This window comes from Diadema antillarum, unplaced genomic scaffold (assembly GCF_040938485.1).
Source record: "Diadema antillarum isolate AM-2024a unplaced genomic scaffold, OU_Dant_1.0 seq00002302_RagTag, whole genome shotgun sequence".
In the NCBI taxonomy this organism is placed as follows: domain Eukaryota; kingdom Metazoa; phylum Echinodermata; class Echinoidea; order Diadematoida; family Diadematidae; genus Diadema; species Diadema antillarum.
Genome location: NW_027272924.1, coordinates 2,048 through 28,681, shown reverse-complemented (window position 1 = coordinate 28,681; position 26,634 = coordinate 2,048). Strand labels below are relative to the sequence as shown.

The 26,634-nt window shown below is 40.7% G+C and overlaps 1 protein-coding gene across 1 annotated transcript; it reads right to left on the bottom strand.

Annotated features, from left to right (window-relative positions):
- LOC139714509 (kinesin-like protein KIF23) lies at positions 1 to 26,634 on the bottom strand. The gene is made up of 21 exons (XM_071626216.1): positions 26,507 to 26,634; positions 25,808 to 25,871; positions 24,967 to 25,056; positions 24,046 to 24,081; positions 23,048 to 23,153; positions 16,989 to 17,125; positions 16,251 to 16,390; positions 14,529 to 14,693; positions 13,642 to 13,668; positions 10,668 to 10,780; positions 9,773 to 9,894; positions 9,061 to 9,243; positions 8,185 to 8,304; positions 7,532 to 7,628; positions 6,870 to 6,970; positions 6,189 to 6,291; positions 5,264 to 5,472; positions 4,298 to 4,408; positions 3,425 to 3,704; positions 1,810 to 1,952; positions 1 to 213 (listed from the first exon to the last, which is right to left on the bottom strand). The coding sequence occupies exons 1-21, from the start codon at positions 26,632 to 26,634 to the stop codon at positions 1 to 3; spliced, it is 2,688 nt and encodes an 895-aa protein (XP_071482317.1).

Here is a 26,634-nt window from a genome sequence, read left to right as displayed (position 1 = left end):
TCAGGCAATAAGACAGTCTGCTTCAACCAAAACAGAGTGAACACTTACCCTAGTCTCGACATCTGTCCACTCCCCGCTGTACTGCTCTGGGTCATCTTCCGCCGGGCGCTTGGACCTCAGCACGCTCTGGGAGAGGGGGTCCTCTGTCTTCAGCTTCTCTACATCAGTGAACTGGACAGAGCGTCCCCCGCCCCTTGTGGGTATCACTTCGGCCTGAGGGGGGGGGGGGGGGGGGGGAGGATATCAAAAGGACATGTTCAAGCATTCTACAGTATATCAACTCTGTACTCGTCAAGGTAAACATTGGGCACCCTTTGCAAAGCCTTTTAATCAATTTCAGCATTTTTTTTCCCTCTTGAGATTGTGTATGGATCGAGATTGCCATAGGCTAACTCTTAGGTCAACTGACTGAAAGTGTAGGGGAGGGGGTCAAACACCAAGACATCTCCAATTCAAAGAAAGAAAAGAAGTTTAAGTCATTACAAGGATGCTACATGACTACAGTCAGAATTATGTGATGTTTATCAATCCACAACAGGCATGATTTTGAGTTGCAGTGAGCTCGCTCCTTTCTCTTTTCCATACTGCAGTAAACAGCAATTGCAATATCTTTTATGGTTGGGGATCACAAGCTGACAAAATGTGGTATATCTTTTATGCCCCGTAAATGTATTATAATATTCTACTACATGGAAAGGAATAACATTTACCTGAAAATTACATAATCCTATATTTCACAGCACTGTCTGTCTGAACCCATTTACTGAAATGATGGCACCATAAGGCTCTGAATTTGATCATAAGAAGACTGAGTAGGACAATCAGGGATCCCTGTGCAATTTAACCCTAAAAAGACTGGGGGGGGGGGGGGCCTAAAAGGCCCCCCCTCGACATTTCGCGCGATTACTCAGCAACACGCAATGCTCTCGCCGCGATGCTCTATGACTTTTTTCTTTCGAGTTTCCCGCACATTTTGACACCAAATTTGTGACGCCCGGGGGTACGGTTCTGAAGTTACATAACTTTTTGTACATGCATGTGAGACCGAAAATGGCTCAAAAATGTGATTTTGTGTACAAAGTCAATACAAATTGAGTTTTATCACATGGTTCATATAAATATGCTTATTTTTACTCTCAATGGCTAAAATCAATTTGTTTTAGTAGTATTATGCTTCAAAAAGGGTCTGCCACAAATTTTTCTGAAAAAAACAACAAAAACAAAAGGTCGAAAAAACAAAGAAATACATAAGAAATTCATAAAACAATAAAATAAATAAGAAATTAATTTTGATACCGAATTTTTTTTTAAGTACATTTGCTAAGAATGCTACAAAGAATATCTAGACCAGAAATGAGCACTTTTGGAGCTTTATTTACTGATTTAGATAAAAAAGTCTGATTTCTCGCATAAATTAGCATAATTAATCAAAATAAAATAAAAGAATACTATTTTGGAAAATTTAAATATACGATCTTGTAGATTACGTCGCACACTACCATTGTGCAAATTTCCGCGGCGATCGCGCGATCCACGGCCGAGATCTTAAGGGGGGGCCCTTTAGGCCCCCCCCCCCCAGTCTTTTGAGCTACCAAAATAGCCCAGTCTTTTTAGGGTTAACCTATGTCTCCACCTTTGCTGCAAGTGTATCAATACTGATGATTGCGATGCACCGTCATTTTAAAGGGTAAGAAGATGTCTGATAATCCTGAAAAGCTGATAATATCATGGCATTTATTCCTGTATATTCCTATCATTCTTAGTCTTTAAAAGACTTAGAATGATATTTGAACACAGTTTTTGTTATACCTTGAAGATTTTTGTCTCGATCTCCCCTGCCGAATCCTCCTCTTGATGTGTGAGCATGTAGTTGTCTGTGGACTTGATGTCCTTCACCGACGGCTGCGACACTCGCTTTGTGTTCTTGCCCTTGGTTGGCTTCAGCACAGTCTCTGCACCAGCAAATAGATACAGCAAATAGATAGATGGATAGGTAGATAAATAGATAAACAGATAGACAGATAGATAGATAGATAGAGAGATGGACAGAAAGATAGACAGAGACAGATAGATTGATGGACAGATATGTAGACAGACAGATAGACAGACAGACAAACAGACAGACAAACAGAGACAGATAGATATATAGACAGACAGATAGATACTGTAAAACATGATATATTCGTGGCATGAAATTTTCGCAAATTGGAGCCGACAGCCTTTTTCATGGCATGAAATTTTCGTGAATTGCTACTGGCATTCAATGCATGTAGTGTAGACAAAAGCTTTCGCGTGCATTTTAAATTCGCGAATTTTGGCGCTCGCGAAATTCGCGAAATTAAAATGCACGCGAAAATTCCTCGTTTTACAGTAGATAGATAGACAGACAGACATACAGAGAGAGAAAGAGAAAGAGAAGGGGGTGGGAGAGAGGAGAGCTCAATCACTAGTCATGTAGAAGTGTAATTACATGATGCCAGCTTTCTCTCTCTCTCAGATTTGATTTCACCTCTATCCAAAGACAACCAAGTTGCTCTTTGCGTACAGTGGAACCTTGTGACAAACAGGTTGAATACAACCAAACCCTCTCATAACAAGGCAATTTAGCAGGTTCCAACTATCTATATTTATTTTTGTACAGGTAGAGCGAGAAACCTGATATCACAAGGTAATTGTTTTGGTTTTTAGGTCCTCATTACAACAGGGTTCCCCTGTACTCACAGGATTTGTCTAGTTGATATAAAGATAGGGTGGAAACATTTTGATACAAATTTACAGAGGGCTTTGTAACAACATCTCATTTATTTCATTCACAGTTCTAATACTTCAATTGGAACCTTGCAAAGTTTTGTGGCTCTCTACATTCCCCATACTTTGTCTGATCTATTTGTAAGGGGTCACTTGTAGTTTCCACTGTTCACAGCATTATCACTGTGAAATCTGTCATTATTAAATAAATAACTTGGTCAATTTCGGCCAAGAAGGTTCATTGGCACCCGTGCCATATATAATAGACTTCTATATTTGTGAACCCTCCCCATCCCCCCCCCCCCCGATATTTTAACTCGTTGAGCACGAGTCCCGAGTGTACTCGGGCAGGTGTCCATGGGAAATGCTTGTTGTAGCAAAAGCAGTCCGTCCTCAATGGGTTAAGTATGGCATTTACAGTCTAGATGAGAAAGTAGAATAAAGACACAGAAACATTTGACCGACTAATGAGTGCACAAATTGCAAACCATAGATTTAGCTCAGAAAGACTGTGTAACATTATTCAAAGATAGTATGTACACATGGAGACACATACAAAAAAGATGACCCCCCCCCCCCCCACAAAAAAAAGAAAAAGAAGAAAGAATGAGAAACTGAAGAAAGGGAATATATTGAGGAGAGACTTTGAAGCTGTATCACTTTGGATCCAGCTTACCAGTATCGAGGATCTCTGCTGGCTGGTGGTCGATCCAAACGTTGTTGGAGGTGGAGCGCGACCGCCGGTGCCGAAGTCGGACGGGCGGGGCCTGGCTGCGGTGGACCGGGGGCGGGGAGCGGGAGCGGTTGAAGCTCTCCGCCAGCACCTGCTTCTCGGCCTTGCGGGCGCTGTCCTTCTCCTCGTGGCCCTGGACGATCTCCTTCAGCTGCCGCAGCTTCTCCTCCCTCACCCACATCTCTGTCTGCATCTTGAGCTCCGTCTGCCTCACCCTCTTGGCCTGGACCGCATCACAAGGGGGGAGAGAGAGGGGAGGTTGAGATGGTGGGAAAAACTCTTTATGTTGCATGATATGCAGAGCTCAAAATTAGCATTGGCCCTGGGCCACTGAAAATTAATGTTGGGGCACCAAATTTCTAAAAAGGCTATCTTTTGGTGGCCTGATTGGGCAGCTAAAATTCAAATGAATTCTTTACAATTCCTTCTATTTTGGGCCACCAAAACTTCACATCCAAAGATTTTAGGGCTGCCAGAGAAAGAAGTTAAGTGGAACGCCCAAAATATAGTGAAACACAACATTGTTGGACAGGAAGGTACATTGCAGTAGACGATCTTGCTGTCTCTTCCAGTATACACATTGAATTGCAGCATTTGCTTTATAGTCATATGACCGTAACTGCATTAAAAGTTTTAAACAATGTTTTCGTCTTACAGACAAATGGATAGTATAGTTTTGGTTGAGAAGCTACCAACGATAAGCATGTCATAGTGTGACTTTTAGTTGAAAATCTGTGGGAAATTGGGTAGGGCCTTCACAGAAAGGGTGCAGCAAGGGGTGATAATTTACAGAGCCAATGCCCCAAGAGTACTCACGCATTCTTTCTCCCACTTGTCCCGCTGGCTGCTGACCGCCCCTTTAAGGGCCTGCTTCAGCCTTGCCCTCTCCTGTGTCTCCATCTGGATCTTCTTCTCCTTCTCCGTCAGCTGAGCGTAATGAGAAAATCAGACATGGCATTGATACAAGTGAATGTGTGGCTTATCACATCTCTCACTGCATCAGGGGTGGTGTTGTAGATTTCAAAATGAGAAAAATGACAAGGAAATCAACTGAGGAGGGATGAACACCTCGTGAACAGCAATGGAGTATTCCAAGGGCAGAAAAGGTATATTTTTGGTGGAAAGCAGTATTTGTACCTTTCCTGCAATAGACACATGTTGTAATACAATTTGGGGGAAACAGTACTTTCTATGAAACCTACACTATTGAGGCAAAACACAAAAACAAAGTGAATTACAAAATACAAATACTGGCCTGCAAAAAAAAAAGAGAAAAAAAAAGAAGAAGTAATAGTTGGCATCTTTTACTAAGTTTGTTTTCTAAATCAGTGAGCCCATAAATTGCCAAATATTTTGACAATGCTGTCTTAAAGGCATAATTTACCATTTGCAGATGAAACAAAACCCCAGCATTAGCGCCTAAAAAAATTTCTAAAATGTGAGTTATGGATAGAAACAACCACTGTAAAAATTTGAATCCATATTATCGATGTATTGTTAAATGCACAAAATGTGAACAGTAGTTATAATAAAAATGAATCCAGACTAAACCGTCTACAGTTATGGTTTACTAAGAAAAATACTGATATCTCCTCATATTTTGGGCTTTATTGCAAACATTTTATACGGTAGGATGTTTTGTGATACACCAGACCTAGACATATGCATCAAATGTGATATCTTGAAAAATTTTTGAATCACTGCTCCCAAAGGTAAACTGGACCTTCAACCATAAAAATAGATGTCGATATGTGACTCAGGCTGTAAAGCTTGTGCACTAACCTCTGTCTCCATGCTCCGCTTGTCAGCCTCGTACATCTGGTGCGTGTGCTGGAGGACGTGGTTGTCCTGCTCCAGTGAGCGCACTCTCTTCTCCAGCCGGTCGCACTCCCGCGTCTTGGAGCTCAGCTTGCTGTTCAGCTTGGCGTTGGCCGCCCGCAGCTGATCCAGCTCGTGGTCCGCCTCCACCAGCATGGCGCGGAATGCCCCCTCTGTGATAACGGGACAAAGAGGATGGAAGTAGGCAAAGGATGTACAATACAAAATGTGCTGCAATCATATCTACGTATTGGAAAGATTTATATAAGACAAATGCCAATCTCTCATAATCATCATCTCCACCTAGGAGGTTATATTTTTGCCAGTGTTGCATTGTTTGTCTGTCTGTGCTTTTGCAAAAATGACTCAAAAAGTTGTGACTGGATTTGAATGAAATTTAGAGGAAAAGTTGATCATGACACAAGGAATAGATGATTAGATATTGGTGGGGATCCAGATCACCGTCTGGATCTAGGATTTTTATTTTCTTTAAGGATTCTTTGTCATTGGCAAATAGGGTCTGTAACTGAGGGAATTCAAACTGCATATATCTGAGATGTGCATATGCACACTGTGTCTGTGCTCGAGGCGCAGCTGGAAGCTAAGGTAGAGAAACTAATGTAGCAAGGCTTCTTTATCATTGGGAAATAGGGCCATTTTTAGCATACGTTTATGTGGATGGAAATGGAGCTGCATGGAGGAGGTCTGCACTCTCCGAGAGCTTTTCTAGTAATTACAATGGTTCTCCTAGTGATGCATTTGAGTAGAAATGAGGTAGGTGGATCACACAGAGATGTAATGCTAATAACCCATAGCTAATAAACAAACAAACTGACAAAACAGGCAGCCAGAGTAAGAATTTCAAGTTGGAGGGGAACTGAGCTCTTACGTTTTCTGGCCAGGTCTTCCTCCATGATCTTCCGTCTCTTCTCCCTCTCAGCCAGAAAGGCAATAAGGTTGGGCAAGGTGGTGTCATCGCTGGGATCTGAGATCTGTCAAATAGACAAGACAATCTAAGTATAAATAAAAATTTGCATTGGAAGGTGGAAGGTGGGGGGACTGATTCACATACACACTGACTACAAAGTAATACAGGTAGGAGTTTAACATGATGTAAATCAAATGAATTATTCACAGAGTAATGATCTTTGCAACCTTACGACACCATCTTCTAAAATTTTTGATGAGTAAAGACCAACATAATTTGCTCAGTGTTCCTCATGTGCTCTGATTTTTCTTTTTCAGTGTTCTTTTTTCTTTTCCTCCTTTGTGCAATGTGAACAACAAAGAGAAAAGAAAAATACTTCTGAACTCACCAAAACCAATTTTACTCTATGAGATATTTTTCAAATAAATGTGAGAGTTTTATCCAGTCACAGGAAAAATCTCAAAAGGCAGAGTACTTGACAGGTGGCCACCAAGATTACATCTGCATGTAAACAAAACCATTTAACTACATTGTAATATTTGATAGCTGCTATCAGCAATTACAAACTGGTGGCTGCTACATAAACAGGTGGTTACAAGACAGGATTGGCTGTTAGGGCCAGCACAGCAGTACAACCTGTACCTGTAGGAGAGGGAACGGGGGACCCAGGCTGAGAATTGGTGGAGGTGGTGGCGGCACTTTGCCATCACTCTCTGCCAGCAACCTTCGGTACTCTTCATTGGCTGGGGAGGGAGGAAACAGTTTGAGGAACAAGCTTTATTAGCTAAGCTTGAGCTAATTGCCAATTTCCTGTAACCAAGACATTGCGAATACAATGAATATGGACAATGAAAAGTCTATACAAGTGGCAACAAATGATATGAAAGCGATAAAGGCTATTGAAGCATTATCAGACCCACAGACTGCTCCAAGTTTGGCATATCTTTGTTAATAATGGCAGGAACTTGTGTATCTGGCTCCTCCAAAGATACTGTATGGTAGTGAACAATCACCCATTCATAGACTTGAAGACTTACAGATTCTGACATCAAATCAACTTGAACATATTTCATAGCAGACATCTCTGAGCAGAAGAACTCCATCCAGTGCACTCTCGTTATAACGAACACAGTTATAACGAAATCCCGGTTACAACGAAGTAAAAGTTCAAACCCCAACATTATCAGATCTATACTTTCTATTGTTTATTTTGTTTGGTTATAACAAAATTTTCATATAACAAAAGAATAATGTCTGTCTTGAGGACTTCGTGATAACGGAAGTTGACTGTATTGTCATCTTACCCTTTCTCCTTCCAGGTGTGAGACCAATGTCAAACCTGACCTCTGTTGGCCGGGCAACCTGGACTTCTTGTGTGATCTCAGCAAACTTCATCACATGCTGAAGGATAAGAACAGGGCACAGTCTTGATTATGAAATAAACTCTCACCTTAAAGGCACACAACATACAAAACTAACAACAAAATTCTACCTGATAATCCTGATATTGATTTCAGTATCTTCAATTCAAAATGCACTAACATCTGAGTATGGGAATGGAGTAAATGCCATATTACAAAACACTGTTTCAAGCCAGTTGCTTTCCCTACTTCAAACAGTTTACACAGAGGATATGTTAATGTACGTGTTGTTCCTCATCCACAGGGTGATTTCTTGAATAAGAACCACATTAACATGGTGTACTGTACGATTAGTTTCCATGTATAAAGTCTACCATCAAGACACATCTCACAACTTCTTATATGTACTGTATGATAAAAAACAACAACAATTATTTAAATATATATTTCATTCTATTTCTATCATTCATATACCATATGCTATAAATGGATAGCTGCAACCTCCCTTTCAAACAATACTGCTACCACGAATAAGGTGCCATATCTCTTACACTGTACTATCCCAAGACATCACACGTGTCACAACTTCTACTCACAATGGTTTCATCATAGTCACGTGCATCTGGGTTGACGCACACTACCATGCGGACTTTGCCCTCTCCGTCAAAGTAATTCTTGAACAGGTGAGTGAGCTTGGAGGTCCTGTACGGGACCATCTGTTGATAAACACAAACGTTAATGACATGTGACTTCGCAAGCACATGCACGCCATTTACTCCATTTCACTTACCAGAAATCCCTATCTGCATAAATGAAGAGGTACAATTTCTGGGGTGGCTTTTTGTTTTGTTGTTGTTGTTGTTTTATTTTCCCTTGATAATCTGAGATGATATTCAAGATTTTATCACAACCAAACAAACAAACATACACAAACACACAAAACAAAATTTTATCAGAACCAAACAAACAAACATACACACACACACACACACACACACACACACACACACACACAAACTCAATACAAGAGCTCCACTCTTTGATATATCACTTCCAGGACAGTAAGAGACCAACTCAAATTACATTGTAATTTTCATAAAGAAAAGAAAAAAACATCTTCAAACAAAGTCTTTGATCTACAGAAATTCACCCTTTTAATCTCTGACATCATTGACCAGTGAACGTGACTCGTTCCCCCCACCCCCCCCCCCTGAAAAATGTTCCAGGGCCCCTGCACGTTACTGCAAAAAAAAAAATCAACAGCTGGCATCTCTGTAGAATTTGTAGGCACAGCATTGTTGCCATGTCCCCTCTTTCTGCACTTATAGATGACTATCTACAAGCTGTCAGTCTCTTCAAAACGTCTTGTATAAACATGCCCTTTGTGACCCTATCACTATGCATGGCCTGGGAAATAGTCACATGGCGCAGGAGCTTGGGCAGACAGAGGCGTTCAGACCAATGGGACTGACCTTGTTGGCGCCCTCTGTCTGGTTCTCGCGGAGAGTCTCGATGCACGTCCTGAGGGTCATGAGCGAGGCATTGATGCTGCCCGCCTCCTTCAGCCTGTCCCCCGTGTTGTTGGTGCGGTGGGTCCTCTCGCTGCCCGCCAGGTCAACGAGGGACAGCTGGCTGACACAGATCTGGCTCTTGTCCTGAATGGCAACACATGAAATGAGACAATGGCACCATCAATACTACACAAAAGTCTCTGTCCTTCATATCGTGTCCCTTATGTATTGGACATCTCTTGCAGGGAGGCTCTTGAGAACATCAGAGTGCCATAGTCAGTTTAAACTAAAATTGATACTTAGTTCTGTGGTATAATTGCATGTTTGAATGCACAGACTGATTGCGACAGAGTCTGCTTGCTCGTTCTGTTAAAACAACTAGGCTTACATGCTATTTTTCCTTAATTATTCTCATAGTCTGTAGTGTCCCAGACAAGATTTCTTCCTAAGACAATTTGAACTTTACATAAATGAATATCAACTGCATGATTTGTCATGTAAATCAGATACAAACTCAAATGATTATATGGAAATTGACAATGCCTCAAAATAAATTGCACTGAAAAACTGACCTTCTGTTATCATATGTTAAAGTCTTGAAAAGGGAAAAAAGGCAGGTGCATTTTTTTTCTTGTGATAGACATGATGGAAACATTTGAGTATTTCATTGTACCTGGAGAACCTCCTGTCCCAGGGAGTCTAGTGGAGCTTGGACAAGCTTGATGTTGAAGACACTGTGACTGCGGCTAGACTCTGTGTTCAGCTGGGTGTGGGCAACCTTGCGTCGGCTCTGGCCTGCAGGTAGGAAGAGAAATGTACTTGGCCTCATTAGCATCCATTGAAAACAACAATTGAATCAGTGAATGGGACAGATTCAATTTTCCAGATGTAGGCAAACCTACAAACCTGGGCATGGGCAACCTTGTTTTGACCCTGGCCTAGAGGAAGGACAGATGTAGAAATGTACTTGGCGTCATCAACATCCATTGATGACAACAACTGAACCACCGAATGGGACAGATTCAATTTTCTAGATGTAGGCAAACCTACAAACCTGAGCGTGGGCAACCTTGTTTCAACCCTGGCCTAAAGGAAGGGCAGATGCAGAAATGCACTTGGCATTATCAACATCTATTGAAGACAACAACTGAACCACTGAATGGGACAGATTCAATTTTCTAGATGTAGACAAACCTACAAACCTGGGCTTGGGCAACCTTGTGTCGGCCCTGGCCATCATTAACATCCATTGACGACAACAATTGAACCAGAGATTAGGACGGAGGCAACTTTCTAGATGTGGGCAAACCAACATCAGAGCGTGATTTCTCATGTGAAGGAGGATATGCTAACGCACATGGTAACATAAAGAACATATTGGTGGACGTTTGGGCTAAATAATGTGAATGGTAGGATATCATCATTGCGAATACTGTCAATAAAGAAACATACAAAAAGGGGAGGGTCAGATCAGTTTGTTTGTTTGTTTGTTTGTATATTGAAGGCAGGGCAACTGCAGGGGTGGTTCAAGAGATAAAGGAGAGGAAAGAAAAGCCATCTCATCTCACCTCTGAGGAAGACTGTGTAGGCTTCTTCCGTAGTCTTGACCTCAACTTCTGTACACATGGCAACGTACATGTTCCGGTTTGCATCCTCTCGTAGAATTCTTGATGTTAAACTCCTACCAGAGGAAGAAGTGGGTAAAACATCACAAACTGTAAAGTTAGATGCTGTTCATGGTGAATTGAGGGCAATCTGATGTCCCCCCCCCCCCCCCACAAGAGAAATATTTTGTGTGAAAGCAATGGAAGAAAGGCAACAAATAATTGAGGGTATACTTTAACTTGGATAAACACTCAGAAAGTAGTGGCAGTGCAAAAGTCACATAATCGTCTATATGGTACACAACAGGGACACTGAGGTTTACTGTCTTTGGATCATATGACTTGAACATCAGTAAACATATAATCATTCATATGTATCATACATGGATTGTAACTCTATTTCACTTTTCCAGGAGACTCACCCTCAAACATATTCTTCCCAAGGTATAGCAGGGGCATATCAAAGATAAATCATACGACTAGCAGAGATTCCCTTTTTTTTTCTCTTTCTTATCTAACCTTGGTGTCCTGTGTACATGCAACAAGCAATAAAATGCTATCTATGCGAAAAATTTGACATTCATATGTCCAATGCAGCTATACTTCACAGAGCCCACTAGACATGTTTGATGATTTACTGCAAATTAAAGGTGTACATGTATGACTTCACTAATTTGTCCACTTTTCCTCAGGGAATTCCCATTAATCTGTTGCTGCCCTCTTTCAAAACAAGTTTCTGCAGTTTGCCAATACTTTGATTGCAGACAAGCACTGGCTTGCATTTTGCTCTCATCTACTTATTACCATGCAAGATCACACTATATGAAAACACAGTGAAATTGGGGCACAGAGTGTAGAATGCTGCCGAGAAAACCACAGTGGAGTCCTAAGTGAGATATTACGTGCACCCAGCCACATACAGACATGATTGCATGAAGTCACAGCAAAAAGGTCTGTCTTGATCAGAGGGGTTTCACACTAGCAAAGCATGAAATGTGTGTCTAGATAATCATACTAGTTAACAAACAAGTTTGCTACCAGTCTGAAAGGGCTCTTGCTCACTGCAGCACAACACGAACTACATTGTCAGAGCAGCATGTTGGATCAGGGGCTGGAGGTGGGGTGCAGGTCATTTATATGCATAAAAAAGGTCTATTTTTTGGATACTCAAACTTCATCAAAGGTGCATGCATAAGTGGAAAGAGTATACAGGTGTGAAAATATTGATATACAGTAGATAGTTTTGTATGAAGTTCAAATAAGTGAGTTTTAGGTCAAATTCATCAGCAATGCAAGTGTTGTAAAAAGAAAAAGAAAAAGAACAATGCACAATATTCAGAGAAAACTTGGTGGCAGGCATGACATGCAATAATCTGAAATCCAAACACTATTGCTTGTTGTTGTGCCAGTCAAACTGAAAAACAAACCCACGTTAGTAATCAAGGAGAAATAAGAATGATTGAAGTGCATGCAAAGCTCTCCTTGTTATATAACAGAGCCCAGAATTTATGGTCTTCTTAAATACTGCATAGAATAAAGAGAAAAAAAAAACCAAGCAAACAAACAAGAAACGGAAAAAATATGCCATAATCAAGAAGGGATATGGGTGTCCATTGTGACTGGTGCCTTTGAATTGTTATACTTATCAAGAAATAGATTTCTTGCTTAATATCATCAATATTCACTTCAAAATTTCAGAGAAGTAAGCTGCAACTCTCTGCCATAATCACTGGCAAAAGTATATCTTCAAAAATGTTTTACTGGGCTGAGTGTATTCCTTGAATCATGAAAGATTTTAGTAATATACATGTATCATCATTTCCTGCTCATTGCTAAGATTATGATTCTGATTCATTGATTTCGATACACCAAAAATATTTTGTGTGTGCATATATGGCTGCCTATTTCTTCTGTGTACTGTATGTGTGTTTAGAGAATTAAGAACTGTTTTTGATATCTACATAATTACTGACTATAATGAATAGTTGCAAAAGTTACAAGTGATGGCAGTATAGCTGAAACCCTACATACTGTGATATACAAGTATAAACCATTAAAGGGATGGCATAGTATTGGTCGAGGCGAGGATTCAGTTTTTAACTTTCTGCAAGATATTATTTAACAAAAATTGGTTTTGAAATGGCTGAAATAAAAAAACAAAGTTATCCTTACAAAAGGTAGGTGCCATCTATGATTAGGATAGCTTTCTTTTGGACATCTCAGCCATTTTCAAAACCAATTTTCATCAAATAAACTTTGAATTCCTCTTAGAATTATATGCTGTTTTATATTTCATAAGAGGTTTCTCATAACTGAAAAGAATCATCAAAAAAATGTTGGAAACCTCAAGCCCCATCTCAACCGAAACTGTACCATCCCTTTAAAGGGGATGGCTAGTAACTGATCAGTGGGAATCAGTGGGAGTGCTGGGGATGATTGTTCCAATCCTTGTGGGATTCATTTAAGAGCACATTATATATCTATTGTTGTGTGAAAATTATTTGCTTCAGAACGGTCTCATATTCAAGTAATGTGCAGATTAATGCCCCGTCACTGACCAGGCACGCTAACCTGGAAACAGTAAACTGCACATTACTTGAATATGAGACCATTCTGAAGCAAATGATTTTCACATAACAATAGATACATGATGTACTCTTAAATGAATCCCACAAGGATTTGAACAATCATCCTCCAGCATTCCCACTGACTCCCACTGATCAGTTATTAGCCATCCCCTTTAAGTTGCCACTCTATTTGGACAGTCATGAGGAAAAACAAACAAGCAAAATGAGAGAAAAACTAAACGTGAGTGGTGTGTCATTGGGGGAAATGGGCTAGAGAGGAAAAGGTCTCAAGCACAGAACAGCCGGTCAAGGCATGCAGAGAGACAGGCTAGATTAGGGGTTATAAATGACAGAAATGGTTGATGACATACGAGAAATCATCTCTGATCCTGGAGTACCTGTTACAGGACAGAATGATAGGGGGATGAGAAGAACAAAATGAGATGATCTTGTGACAGAGTTAACGCGACGAGTTGTCAGAGAAAAAGAAAAAGTGTTAGATATATTTGCATTGTGTTTTCTGGAAGGAAAGCATCTGGCATTGCACGATTCACATCATGCTAAGTCACGATATGGACCCATTCACTTCTGAAACCTGCACTGTGTGTCACCAGGTATACTTGGTAGATGACACCAGACTTTACATGTAATGCCTATTTACATTTTACAAGATAAAGATAAGATAATCTTCAGAATTTCAGTTTGTGCATGAGGACATTTTGTTCTAAATATGTCACGTATGTACTGAAATCCACTTACAATTTTTGTTCCCTGGTACACTGGGCTCCTGTTATAACAAAGTCCCTCGGACCAGCAGTATTTTTTCATTACCCGTATATCGAAATTTAGTTATAATGGGACAAATACACAACAAAAAACTTAGAGCAGATAATGTTCCAGCCTGCATTTTTACTTCATCATAACCGGAATTTTGTTATAACCATATTCATTGTAAACAACAGGAGTGCACTGTACTATTCATTTTTGCACCTCCTTTTCAAACCTGACCAGAAAGCCTGAAGTACATCATGAGTGATATCAACAGCGTTGTAGTATTATACATGGCCCTCAACATTCACATAGCAAATAAGGGGAAAATGTTCAGAAAATTTGACAAACATAACTAGCCATCATCAAATCAACGAAAGAAAAAAAAAAAAGATGTAAATTGCTGCATCACAGCTCATGATCATAGCAAAGTTTAGGGGCATTTCTTCACAGCTAAAAAAATCAACCCGTCAAGAATCAAACCACTCACTTTGCGTGCAGCGACACCGGCACGTCCTCCAAGAGGTCGTAGATCATGTTGTTGTAGATCTCGACGTAGGAGACAAAGACGGCGTAGTTGTTGTCCTCATCGATGCTGCTGAGACGAGTCACGTCTGGCACGCGGGCCACCTGACTGAAGTCTATCTGCTCTTTCCTGTTGATGGGAGTCACACAAAGATTCAGAAGTGAAATACACATCACAAACTAATGTTGTGGAAAGAAAAGAAAAAATGCAGCTTGCTAACTCACTGATAAAAAGCTCTGTTAAAGAAACAAACCTGGCAGAGAAAAGAATTCAGATTAAATATGAGACAATTGCTCTACATGCCAACTTTCCAAAGTCGCAAAGTGTTATGGGCTTTGAGCAAGAATACTAACTTGAAATACTACTTTTTCTACTGAGGTATTGAACAGAGCATTTAACTCTTGCTAGTCAGCTTGGGCATTTGATATTGCCTGTTAAAACAAATAAAAATTTCTTCCATCATGGAAGAACCATGACACATCTACTGAACAAAAGATTTTGCTTGATTATGAAGTTTTGGCATGTACTCTTTGTCAAGAAAACTGTATTGGAAATAGATATTGCCTTCAGATGAGGACATAAGTGGGTTTTATCCTGGATTATAAGCCTTGCTTCAAGTGAAAACGACAACAAAAAGATAAAACAAAGTACTCAAAAACAAAATTAAATTTGCCCTTGCATGATTCAATGTGGTTGACATGATAAAGAGGATTGTATAGCTGTGTAGCCCTGACAATCTGAAAAAGGTAAACTTTCACTTCTATTTAAAGCCACATTAATGATGTTAGATGATATGCGCATGAACGGATCAAGATAAGACAAGGACTGACACTCCTTGTGTGCACAAAAATGTTTGTGTGCTTAAAATAATCACATTGATAATTGCCAGTTCCACGTGAGCATGTCTATGTTAGTACTTAATAGTAAAAATAGTTTATACTAAATTTTCAATGTTTGTCTTATTCTTGCTAGTCCATATTCATCCAAGAGTTAATGAAAATTCAAACAATTTGATTCAACATTTCTACACCAAAACTAAAGGCCCATACTCAAAGAGAAGACTGACAATGAAACCACCATGGATGGACACAGTTCTTTGAGATATCACTGCAATTCAATCAATCATAACCTAAAGGGAAAACCGAATTATAGCCTGTATCAAACAAGAATTTTGCCTATCTACCAGAAAACAGCATGGATGAACTTGAAGGTTAAATGTGGTGTGTCCTAAATTGCTCCACACCAATTTCTCGCCATCTTAAAACTACTCCCACCCTACATTTCAACTAATTGCCTCCTTAACTTTCTCAAGGGACTATCAATAGAAAAACAGACAAACACTTTCCTTGTAGAATGTTGATTAATGCAAACAGCCAGCTAATGTATCTGGTTATCACTCTGGCATGATTTAAACCAATTGGACCTGGCAACAGATTCGCCATTACTGCTGTGTCTCACGCACTGATGCATATGGTGGATGCGTGATGCAGCGAGCCGATTGCAATATTAGTCATGCATTCACCATACATGTGCGCACATGGAACACTGAACAGTACTGATGGATTTGCCAGCAGGTCCGATCAGTCTATATACAAAGGGCAGGGCGGTATAGAAGAAAATCAAAATCAGTTCCCTTCCGCAAGGTAACATTTACAAACAGCATGACAGAAGGGTATGGTGCTGTACCTGGTTCTCTTGGGTGTGCCAGGCGTGCGAGGGGTGCGGGGTGCAACGGGTGGGGGCATCAACTCCCTCTTCTGTCTCTCCAACATGGCGTCTGCTTCTGTCTGAACGTCCATGCCGTTCACTCTGTCTGGCTTGAACACCTGGGAAAGTGCAGGGCAAACTGTTGATAAGAGTTTACTGCACAAGGAACAATGTGCCACTATTCTTCTGAACAGAGGTTGGCAAACTTTTCATTGTCTCTCTAAAGCAAAAAATGATAATGGAATAAGCAGCAGATAATTAATTCACAGGTAAAGAGATTGATGAATAAATGGATAGAACAGAGTAAAACAAAAGCATGAATAAATTCATGAATAAGCGAAAGAATAATATACACATGTAAGTATTCTATTTACTTGCACACGAATTCTTACTGCATTATCTCCTTGGACATGAGTTCAACAATAAACACCAATCTTCACTATCAATGTACTCTAGGTTCATTGCAATTTGCCAAATATAACTTTGTTAAGGGGACCCCACCTTTTATTAGGATCGCTTTGTTTTACCTTGTTTGGGGATATCTATTTCTCAGTTCAGCACAGTACTCCATGATCATGAATTTAACCACTCTTGAAATCATCGGGAAGTCCCGATTCGAGAAAATTAAGACTCGCTAAATATATGGCATATACAGTATTCTAACACTTCACCATTTCCTATCCACAAAGGCCAATATACAGTTGTTAGTTGTCTTACGTATTTCCTGGCCTGGAGATCTCCAAGAGTATTGAAGAGCACATCCAAACTTCGAGGCAGCACACCGCCGTTCTGGGGGCTCCCTTGCATGGTGTGTGTCTTGCCCGACCCAGTGACACCATACATGAAGAGTAATGCTGCAGCGTGTGGGGTAAGAAAGCAAGGACCAACATTGGGGGGAATTCATACAACTGTATACACTCACTAATTTGCTGTGGTAATAGACAATAATGCACTAGTATGCACTGGTATTCAGGCTGCTACATTTGGACTAAGGATACTGCACATGACAATTTTGAGCAAGATAAAAGAAAACCATTTTGAATGAATTATATTGTTAAGACAGAATGTGCTATCTGCTGTCAGGGGGCAGCATGTAGAATTTGGAAAAACATGACAATATGTACATAGAGTATACATGCAGCTCCTTAGTATGCAGTATCACAGTATCTTTACACATGAGAGGTGAGTAAATTGGTATTCTGAACTAACATGTGTCAAGTGAAAAGCAGATCAAGAACATAGTACCGGTACTCAGAACATTATCATCATTATTTTGCATCACTACATGATTTAGAAGCTGATATAGACTAAGCAACTCTGATCTGTTGTAAATGATATGATATCAGCTCTAGACGTATCAGTATGAAAACATTCCTCTCAACTGGAGACCATGTTTGACATATTTTCTTTGGGGAAAAAAAAAATCAGGACACTAAAAAATCCATTATAAAATGGAAGATTAAACGAGAACTTACCGTTTGAAGTTTAATATTAATTTTATGAGTAATTGGAGGGTGAGATTACGTCATATATGAGATCCCGCTAGTGCGCGCGCCACTCAATATTAGAAGCAAGAATGTGACCACTGATGTAGGAAGATAACGAGAGATTAAGTTACCGTTTGAAATTTGGGGGAGGGTGAGGTGGGACGTAATCTCACCCTCCAATTACTCATAAAATTAATATTAAACTTCAAACGGTAAGTTCTCGTTTAATCTTCCATTTTATATCGTAATTTCGTGAGAGATTACGTCATATATGAGATTTCAAAGCCAGTGGTTACATTCTCGAGGCAACCCCCCCGAAAAGGGGTAGGAAGCATACCTTACAAGAGGTTCCAATGCAAATCTCATTCAGGTTGAATGCTGCAGAGATATTGTGTCTCCAAGAGTTCACAAGTTCAGGCAGTTCAAGACATGTCTGCCCAAATCTTAGGGCTTCACAGTCTATTTTTTGATAATTGTTTCTACAAAGGTTTTCTCAGCAGGACAGGGCTTGTTGTAGTACTTGCGAAAGGTTCTTTCGTTGGCCCAACCGGCTTGCGCAAGTATTTTAGATACTGGGAAATTTCCCTTATTGGCTGCGGAGGTAGACGCTGCCCGAGTAGAGTGCGCCTTGTAGATCTCTGTATCAATACCCGCAGCCTCCAAAACCTCCTTAATCCAGCGAGCGATTGTTTGAGATGATACCCTGTGATACGGTTTCTTGTAGCTAACAAAAAGGTACCGTTCACTAGCTCTGATTCTGCGGGTCCTGCTGATGTATTCCTGCAAGTACCTGACTACACAAAGTCTCCTGTCTGGCGGGTATGCCTGGAGCTTGACACTGTGTGAGTAATTTCCAGGCTTGCTCTGTTTTAGGAGATCATGAAGGTGAAAGGTGACTGCATTATCTCTTAACACCATACCATCCAAGCTTAGATAGTGTAATGATTGAATCCTTTGTGCTGAGATTAATGCAATAATCACACACAATTTAAGCGTCAATTTTTTCAGGTCCAAAATGTGCGCTGGGGACCAAGAACGAAGAAAATTGAAAACAAGGTTAACGTCCCACATTTCCATGTATCTAGGCTTGGGTGGGCGTAGCTGAAAGACTCCCTTCATAAACCTCTGGATAAAGGGATGGTTTCCAACTGTAAACATAGTATCTCGAAGAATCACAAATGAAGATAGAGCACTCCGTGCTAAGTTTATGACACTGTAACCTGCCCCTTTATCGAAGAAAATGTCACTCAGGAATTCCAGGATAGCTTGAACATCCGAGTACAAGTAGTTGCTGCATTTTTTGTCACAAAATGCTTTCCATTTGTTTATGTACACTGCATACTGTTTTTTAGTCCCTTTTCTCCAAGAGGAGGCCATTACAGCAGTTATACGTGCATTCAATCCCGCATCTCTGAAGGGCTTGCACAGAACCTGCAAGCAAGAAGATCAATCTGAGTGTTTAGTGGGTGAGGAGTGTTAGAAACTGGCAATGTTAGTAAGGATTCACTCCTATGAATAACAAGTGGTTCCTCATTCATCATCCTGTTTAGGAGAGGAAACCATGGCTGGCTTGGCCATTTTGGGACTACTAGTATCCCAGTTGCATTATCAGATTTGATTTTTTGAATGCACTTAGCAACTAAGCAGAAAGGAGGAAATGCGTAAAAGTACCACTTTCCCCAATCGAGAGTAAAGGCATCAACAGCCTTGGCATGTGGGTCAGGCAACCATGTGACATAGTTCTCTACCTGCTTGTTAAGTCTGGAGGCAAATAGGTCTATTTCTGGTGTCCCAAAACGTGAAGTTATTTCTTGGAAAACTGTGCGGTCAAGCATCCATTCTGTGCGGTCATTGAAAATTCTAGACATGCGGTCTGCCTCCACATTCAGCTTTCCTGGCAAGTGTGCTGCAGTGACCCAAATTTTACGAGTTTCGCACCACTGCCAAATCTCTCGGGCTGCCCGATCACAGTCAAGGGATTTAATGCCTCCCATGTTGTTAATGTACGCAACAGCAGTACTGTTATCTAGCCGTAACAAAACATGAATGTTTTGTGAATTAGAACAGAAGGACTTGAGTTCCATGCCAGCAGCCAGGGTCTCCAGATAATTAATCTTATTCTCCCTGGCTTTTTGCAGCTCGTCTTCATTCCATCTACCCCCTGTATGGGTGGTATGATCAGATGCCCCCCAGCCTTTGCCACTGGCATCCGTGCACAATTCGAGCATAGGTTTAGGGTGTCGTAAGGGTGAGAAAGTAGACTGCACATTGTCTGTCCACCATTGCAGCTCTTGTTTTGCTTCCAAAGATAGGCTCATTTTTCTGTCAAAATGCCCCTTATTCATTTTGAGTGCTTTGATTTTGTCCCTTTCTAAAGCCCTGTAATAGAGCTGTCCATACTGGACTGCGGGAAATGATGCTACCATTTTCCCGATAATTCTAGCCACCTGCCTGATACTGGGGTTTGCCATTTGCATAAGTTCATTGCACAAGGACTGTATTTCCTCTGATTTGTTATCAGGCAGTCGAATTGTCATGGCCTGAGTATTGAGAATGAAACCAAGAAATTGTATTTCTTGAGTGGGGCATAGTACTGATTTTTCTGGGTGTACCAAGAACCCAAGTTGTGCAAGGATGCTAGTGGTTTCAAAAACCGTTTGCAATGTTTGATTCTCACTTTCTCCAATAATGAGTACATCGTCAAGGTATCCAATTACTACATGCCCTTGCTCTCTCAGTAATGTAAATACAGGTTTCAGTAGTTTAGTGAATAACCTTGGCGCCGTGCTCAGGCCATTAGGCAGTACTTTGAATTGCCAAAGTTGATTTTTCCAGGAGAACTTTAAGAACTTCCTGTGTGTTGGGTGCACAGGTACTGTATAGTACGCGTCCCGAAGGTCGACTGAAGCTAAGAAGCTATTTTCTGAAATGAGTTCAATAGCAGTATGGATATTTTCCATCTTAAAATGCTGGTACTGGAGATATTTGTTGAGATCAGACAGGTCTAGGATAACGCGTGTACCCCCGTCTTTTTTAGGCCGTGTAAAAATATTAGACACGAATTCTCCAGTTTCCATCTGGCACGGTTCGATTACTCCCTTGTCATGGAGTTTAGAAATTTCAAGATCAATATCAGCCTCTTCGGCTTTATTACACCGAAAAAGGTAAGGGGGTTTAGTTCTAGATGGTGCACCCATCTCTTTACTGAATTCAAGCCTGTAGCCACTTACAGCATTTAGCACATGTGGGTCTGAAGTAATTTTGCGCCACTTTGGGAGGAATTGCTTCAGTCGACCTCCTACCATAGGTTCTACATTATTATGACATAGCTTTGCATAATCACTAGAATCAGATGTCATGTTTACCTCGTCAGTTGAACTGGAGGTTATCGTGCTCTCTTCATCCCTGAGCCCTGCTTGCTGCCGCAGTGCGGTTGGTGCTGGCTGGGATGTGTGAAGGTGTGGGGAGCCGACGGCTTCCCCCTCCCCTTGGGGCGCTGGCCTAAAAAAGCATGGCTGGTAGCTCCAGTCCACGGTCCTTTTGCACCTGTAGGCCTAGTGACATCACTTGTACTTGCACGAGAAGTAGTCCAGCCCGCGTCGCGGTACTGTTGGGGCAAATTTGAGCTTCCTGATGTAATCTTGCTCCTGCCCTTGCCATATGCACTCCTGCCATAGTCATATGGGCTGAAACGCTGCTTTTTGTATTGTCTGCTATGCTCACTCCTGAGGACACCCTCAGTTGCTTTTTGTTCATCTCTTATGTCTTTCATTTGCCTTCCCAGGTCGTCACCAAAAAGGAATTTGGAGACCGGGGTAGAGGGCTTGCAGAGATGCTGGAATTGATAACCAATGTCTGGTTTCATGAATTCCTTACGCAAGGAATTTAGCTCGAAATTCGCACTGCACAGAAGTGCTAGTGCATCTTGTTGCTGTTCAGTGATATCCTGTGCCGACACTGTATGTATGTAGGCATTGATGCCTCTCGTGAGATTCTTTTGGAGTCTCTGAAATTTGAGGTCTCGTGTCTTTGAAAAGGCAGGTAGCCCATTCCAGATTCTTTGGTTGACTTTCGGCACATCCACCAGCTCACAGTTGCTGGGAATGGGGTATTTAGTGATCGTTTCATCTACCACTTTGGGCTCGAGCTGGTGGGTCAGAAGGTAGGCTGTAGACTTAGCAATTTCTGGGTCAATGGGGGGACCAACTTCCTCAGCCACAGCAAATTTGGCTGCAATGTTTGGCACTTTCTCCACTACAGAAGGGGGAACTTCGCCTTCTTCAATATCAAATTTGTCATCACGACTATCCCCTTGACCTGGTTGGATAATCACAGAGTTTTCATCCATATCTCGGCCCAGAAATGGTGCCGCATATTCATCATCATAATGGCAGTCAGTATCTGCCGAGTCTGAAGGGGAGTATTCAGAACGAGTCCTGATACTCTTTCCATTGCCACCGCCTTCACGGGCTGGTGTCTGCTTTGCCGACTGTGCCTCCACAAATTGAACAACCACAGCTAATTGGCCTTCAAGCTTGCCGAGTCTATCTTCCAAAGTTGAAACTTTAGAGGCCAGTTTGGCAGGTGGTTTCACTGTTTTGTTTGCACCGGTACTACCGCTAGGGTTAGCACTGCTTGTTGTAGTAGTACTATTACTAGTACCTGCCTTGCCGGCTCTAGTAGGGGTTTTACCTTTGGCTGTCGCAGTTTTCTGCTTGCACTCTTGTGCGTGCTGGTCTCCGCGACCCCCGCCGGTGGCTGCCGGGGACGCGACTGCTGTCAGCAGCGGTGGTGCGGCTGCGCCGCCCACGTTTGGAACGTTGGTCGAAGACATAAATTCCGTTGCTGTTCAGCTGAAGAATGATCGTTAAAACCAGAAAAACCTGGCAAAACCTCCCGTAGAGGTAACTTTCGCTATTAAGTCGATCCAACTCGAACGAAAACTTGAATATTCAAGTGCAATTCCGGCGAATTTTCCGAGCACAGAAATTCGCGTGTTAGCAAGATGGCGGCGACTAACGAATTGAGTGGCGCGCGCACTAGCGGGATCTCATATATGACGTAATCTCTCACGAAATTACGATATAAAATGCAATGGTGGATCTCAGAGAGTGATTCAATTTGATGCTCCAGTCCAAACTCTGTACATGTGTGTGACTGGAAAGAACAAGTTTTGGGAGGATTCTGAAAATGAGCATTCCCTTTCTTGCCACACTCAATCAGAAGAAGTACATTACACATTGTATGTGCACAGAAAAGATAGAGAGGGAAGGGAGAAGTCATACACACCATTCTTGCCGTGAATGAGGTCTTCCAGGAGCGGCAGGGCTATGTGGTCAAACAGGGCCTTCTGCGAGCAATCCTCGGCGAAGACAAACTTGAACATGTGCTGGGTCTTTGCAAAAAAAGCAACAGATGGGCATGTGAGAATACAGCTGCTGTAAAGTGCAGCATGCATCATTATTATAATAAATCAAAGACCTCTGCAATACTTGCTGTATGTGTTGGGCCAAACATGGACAAGCTTTTTCAGTATCAAGAATGCTTTACATCTTAACGTTATATTCTATGAACATGTATTATGGAGCATGAATTTTAGGCGTAAAAAAAAAAGCCACCAAAAATAAAACACACTGGAAACTGCCCGCGAGCAAAACTAATTTCTCCTTGAGTGTCAGACTAACAACTAAAGTACAGTATTTTGTCAGCAGAGGGTGAATGAAAATAAACACTTCCACTAATAATCTCCTCATCATCATGATATAGATTGACAAAGATGGCAATCACATAATGAAAATGTGTTAAATCATTTTCTGTTCAGTTTCAAAGGAGTTCAATGGGGTGAATAGGTTGAGTTATGTCCCAAGCAACAGTAAACTCTACCATATCATGAAATACAGTAGCTACTGGGAAGCCCTTTGCATGCATTTTCTCTCAATTGTATTCTTTTCTGCACATGCACTGTACAAACTATTTTAGCAAGCACTGTAATGTTTTTAGTGATTTCACATAACATCAGTTGTAATCACTGCATCACTCATTTACACGTACCCGCTTATTTTGTAGATTATACAGTGCATTCACATTATTTTCTGTGTTATTTCTGAAAGACATTTCCATCAAGAACCAAGCACATATAGTGAGCAATGCAAACTCATATATGCAAATACACCAAGAGCAGCAGACACTAGCAGTGGATGTGTTTATGATATAGCAGGACCCTGATTGAAAAATGTTGCAAAGTATCTGACACACATACACGTCATATATAATGTATAAGTACATACCTCCTTGTAATTGCCATTTCTGTAAGCATGTGACCCCTACAAAAAGGAAGAAAGAAAACAGGTACATTGTAGGAGCAATGACAAAGCAGACATGCAATAAACTTCAGCATATCTTTCAAAATCCAGTTTAGTATTATTTATGAAGAGCATTTTTTCTGTATAAAGAAATTGTTGACTTCACACATTACGTGTACATGTCATTAAATAAGATATTGATATAATGTTATTCAAAAGGGTGTTTATTGATGCTTCATGAGATTTTTCACACAAGTCTGGAACAAATTAAATTCTGCAGTTGGAAGAAACCATTTCAATCACATATACTCCTAGCAAAGCTATTGTTTATCAGAACTTTTAACAAATAAAAACTGTTCATGTACATGTACTGTATAACAACCTTTCCTTCAAGAACTCTGAAGTTGAAGAAACATCAAGAAGTGAGTTTGTAGTCTCTTGTACATTACGCATCTCCTGCAGTATTTGATTCTAATATTAGGGGTCTACATACAGTAGACCCTGTGTGTTGATGGCATAATGCATGCAATATATTTCTCACTTTCTTAAAAAAATTCACTGATTTCCTATGCACAAATAGACATCCATAGTTGCACCACTTGTTTATTGGGTCCTATCTAACATGGAGGGTTAAAGCTGGTTACAAGCTTGTTGTTGTGTTGTCATATACTCATCCATCCAATCACATGCAAATACAACTCAGAATTGCCGGAAAGTATTCATTATGGACAGCCTAAATATAGAAATTCACACATGCAGATACATGTAAACATGTATGCAAAATGTAGTCTAATTCATTTAATCCACGTATAATATACAACTGTACCTGTCACAGGGATGATTCTTTTGCAAACAGCATTGCAATATTACAGTGCACTTAATTCAGCAGGAACAGGGTTTGCTTACCTCTGGTGGCCTGAGCTGTATTGTGTTGCTGTTGATAATGTCCAAGCACGTATCTTGTCCATCCCCAATGGGCTTCGATCTGCAATAAACCTGTTTTGAAACAGACAGATTATGAACAAACAAAAATGGAATCATGTTGAAGTTGATCAATACTGCCAATATTCTGGAAACACATTTGTTTGTTTGTTTGTTTTTTATTGTGGCTATGTCTTCTGTTTGACACTGCTCACTTAGATGTTCTTTAAGCAAAAATTATAATACACTAATTAAACAAGAATGAAATATAGTTGTTACAGATGCTTATAACTTTGCCATAGTCTTAATTTCTTTTTGCCTTTATGATTCTTTAGCTCCCCCCCCTTTCCCTCTGTCCCTGATGCATCAAAAGTACAGGATGGCACAGTGGACAAACAAAGTAACCAATTCCAACTAAAGATGGGCATGCCAGTGTACATATGCAATGTATATTGATTAGAAATGGAATTATATGCACATATGTTAAATACAACCTACTTGTACATAATTACAGAATGTACAAAGATGATGCATGCAAATCATCCAAACGTGCAAATGTGTTGTTCACATCTTCAAATTGCACTCACCATGACCACCTCAAAGGTGTTTAAATTAAAAGTACTGACCCTGTTGAAAGATATCAAGTCTGGATGAAGTGTCATGGTAGTGTGTTGATTTGTAACTAAACAGGTACAGTTTGCTTGCTTATACAAGAAAGAGCACATTTTACTGTTTGACTGGCTTTATTCTGCTATCAAGGTAGGACAGTATCAGCCAGTTTATACGCACAATACAAAATGCAAAGCAATGAATCCCATGGTAATACCTCCACAGGGTCCTTGACACTGCTGACAGGCTTTCTCGGTGTCTTCTTTGGCGTTTTGCCTCTCCTAGAATATGTAGAACAAAATGGAAAAAAAAAATGATGTTAAGGGCACAACTGAGTGGAATTCATACCAATTTTGGGGTTTGTATGGAGCATGGTGACTTGCAAAACTTGCCTCCTGGGGTGCGTTTCACAAAGAATGTAAGTCAAACTTAAATTTTAAGTCCAACTTTAAATTTATGGTATGCTGTGTGTGACTTCAAAATATTTTAACTTTTATATAAAAGAATTAAAATTTAGGAGACTTTTTCATATAGGCATTGATTAACAAAATAAAGTAAGGGACAAAGGGTTTTTCTGTCAAATTTGATGGCAATTTGAAGTGGATTATGAAAACATTATAAAACTGAATAGAGAAACCAGTGGTATACCATAATCTTTAGTCAATCTTAACTTTTGAGTTTGACTTCAATTCTTTGTAAAACACCCCCTGATGCGATGAAAAGCATTATTTTGTGGACATCCTACTATTAAAAACATGACCGAAATTGGAACCTAGAAGTTTAGAAGGACTCTGATAGGCCTACTACGAGCAACCGTTTACTAGCCTGACCAGAGGTCACCAGGATTGCCCTGGTCCTAGCCCGACCAGACGCTGTGCGTTTTTACAGCGACTGGGCTGTGTATAGACAAAGTTACCCAGGCCTGGCCCTGGGACTCTGCTGTGGACTCTTCATTTTGTGCATGGCCATGAGCCCCAGTGTTATTTTTTGGAGTGGGCGCCTCCCCTCAGACTGGGTCAGCCAGGATTGAGTGCCTCCTTTCAT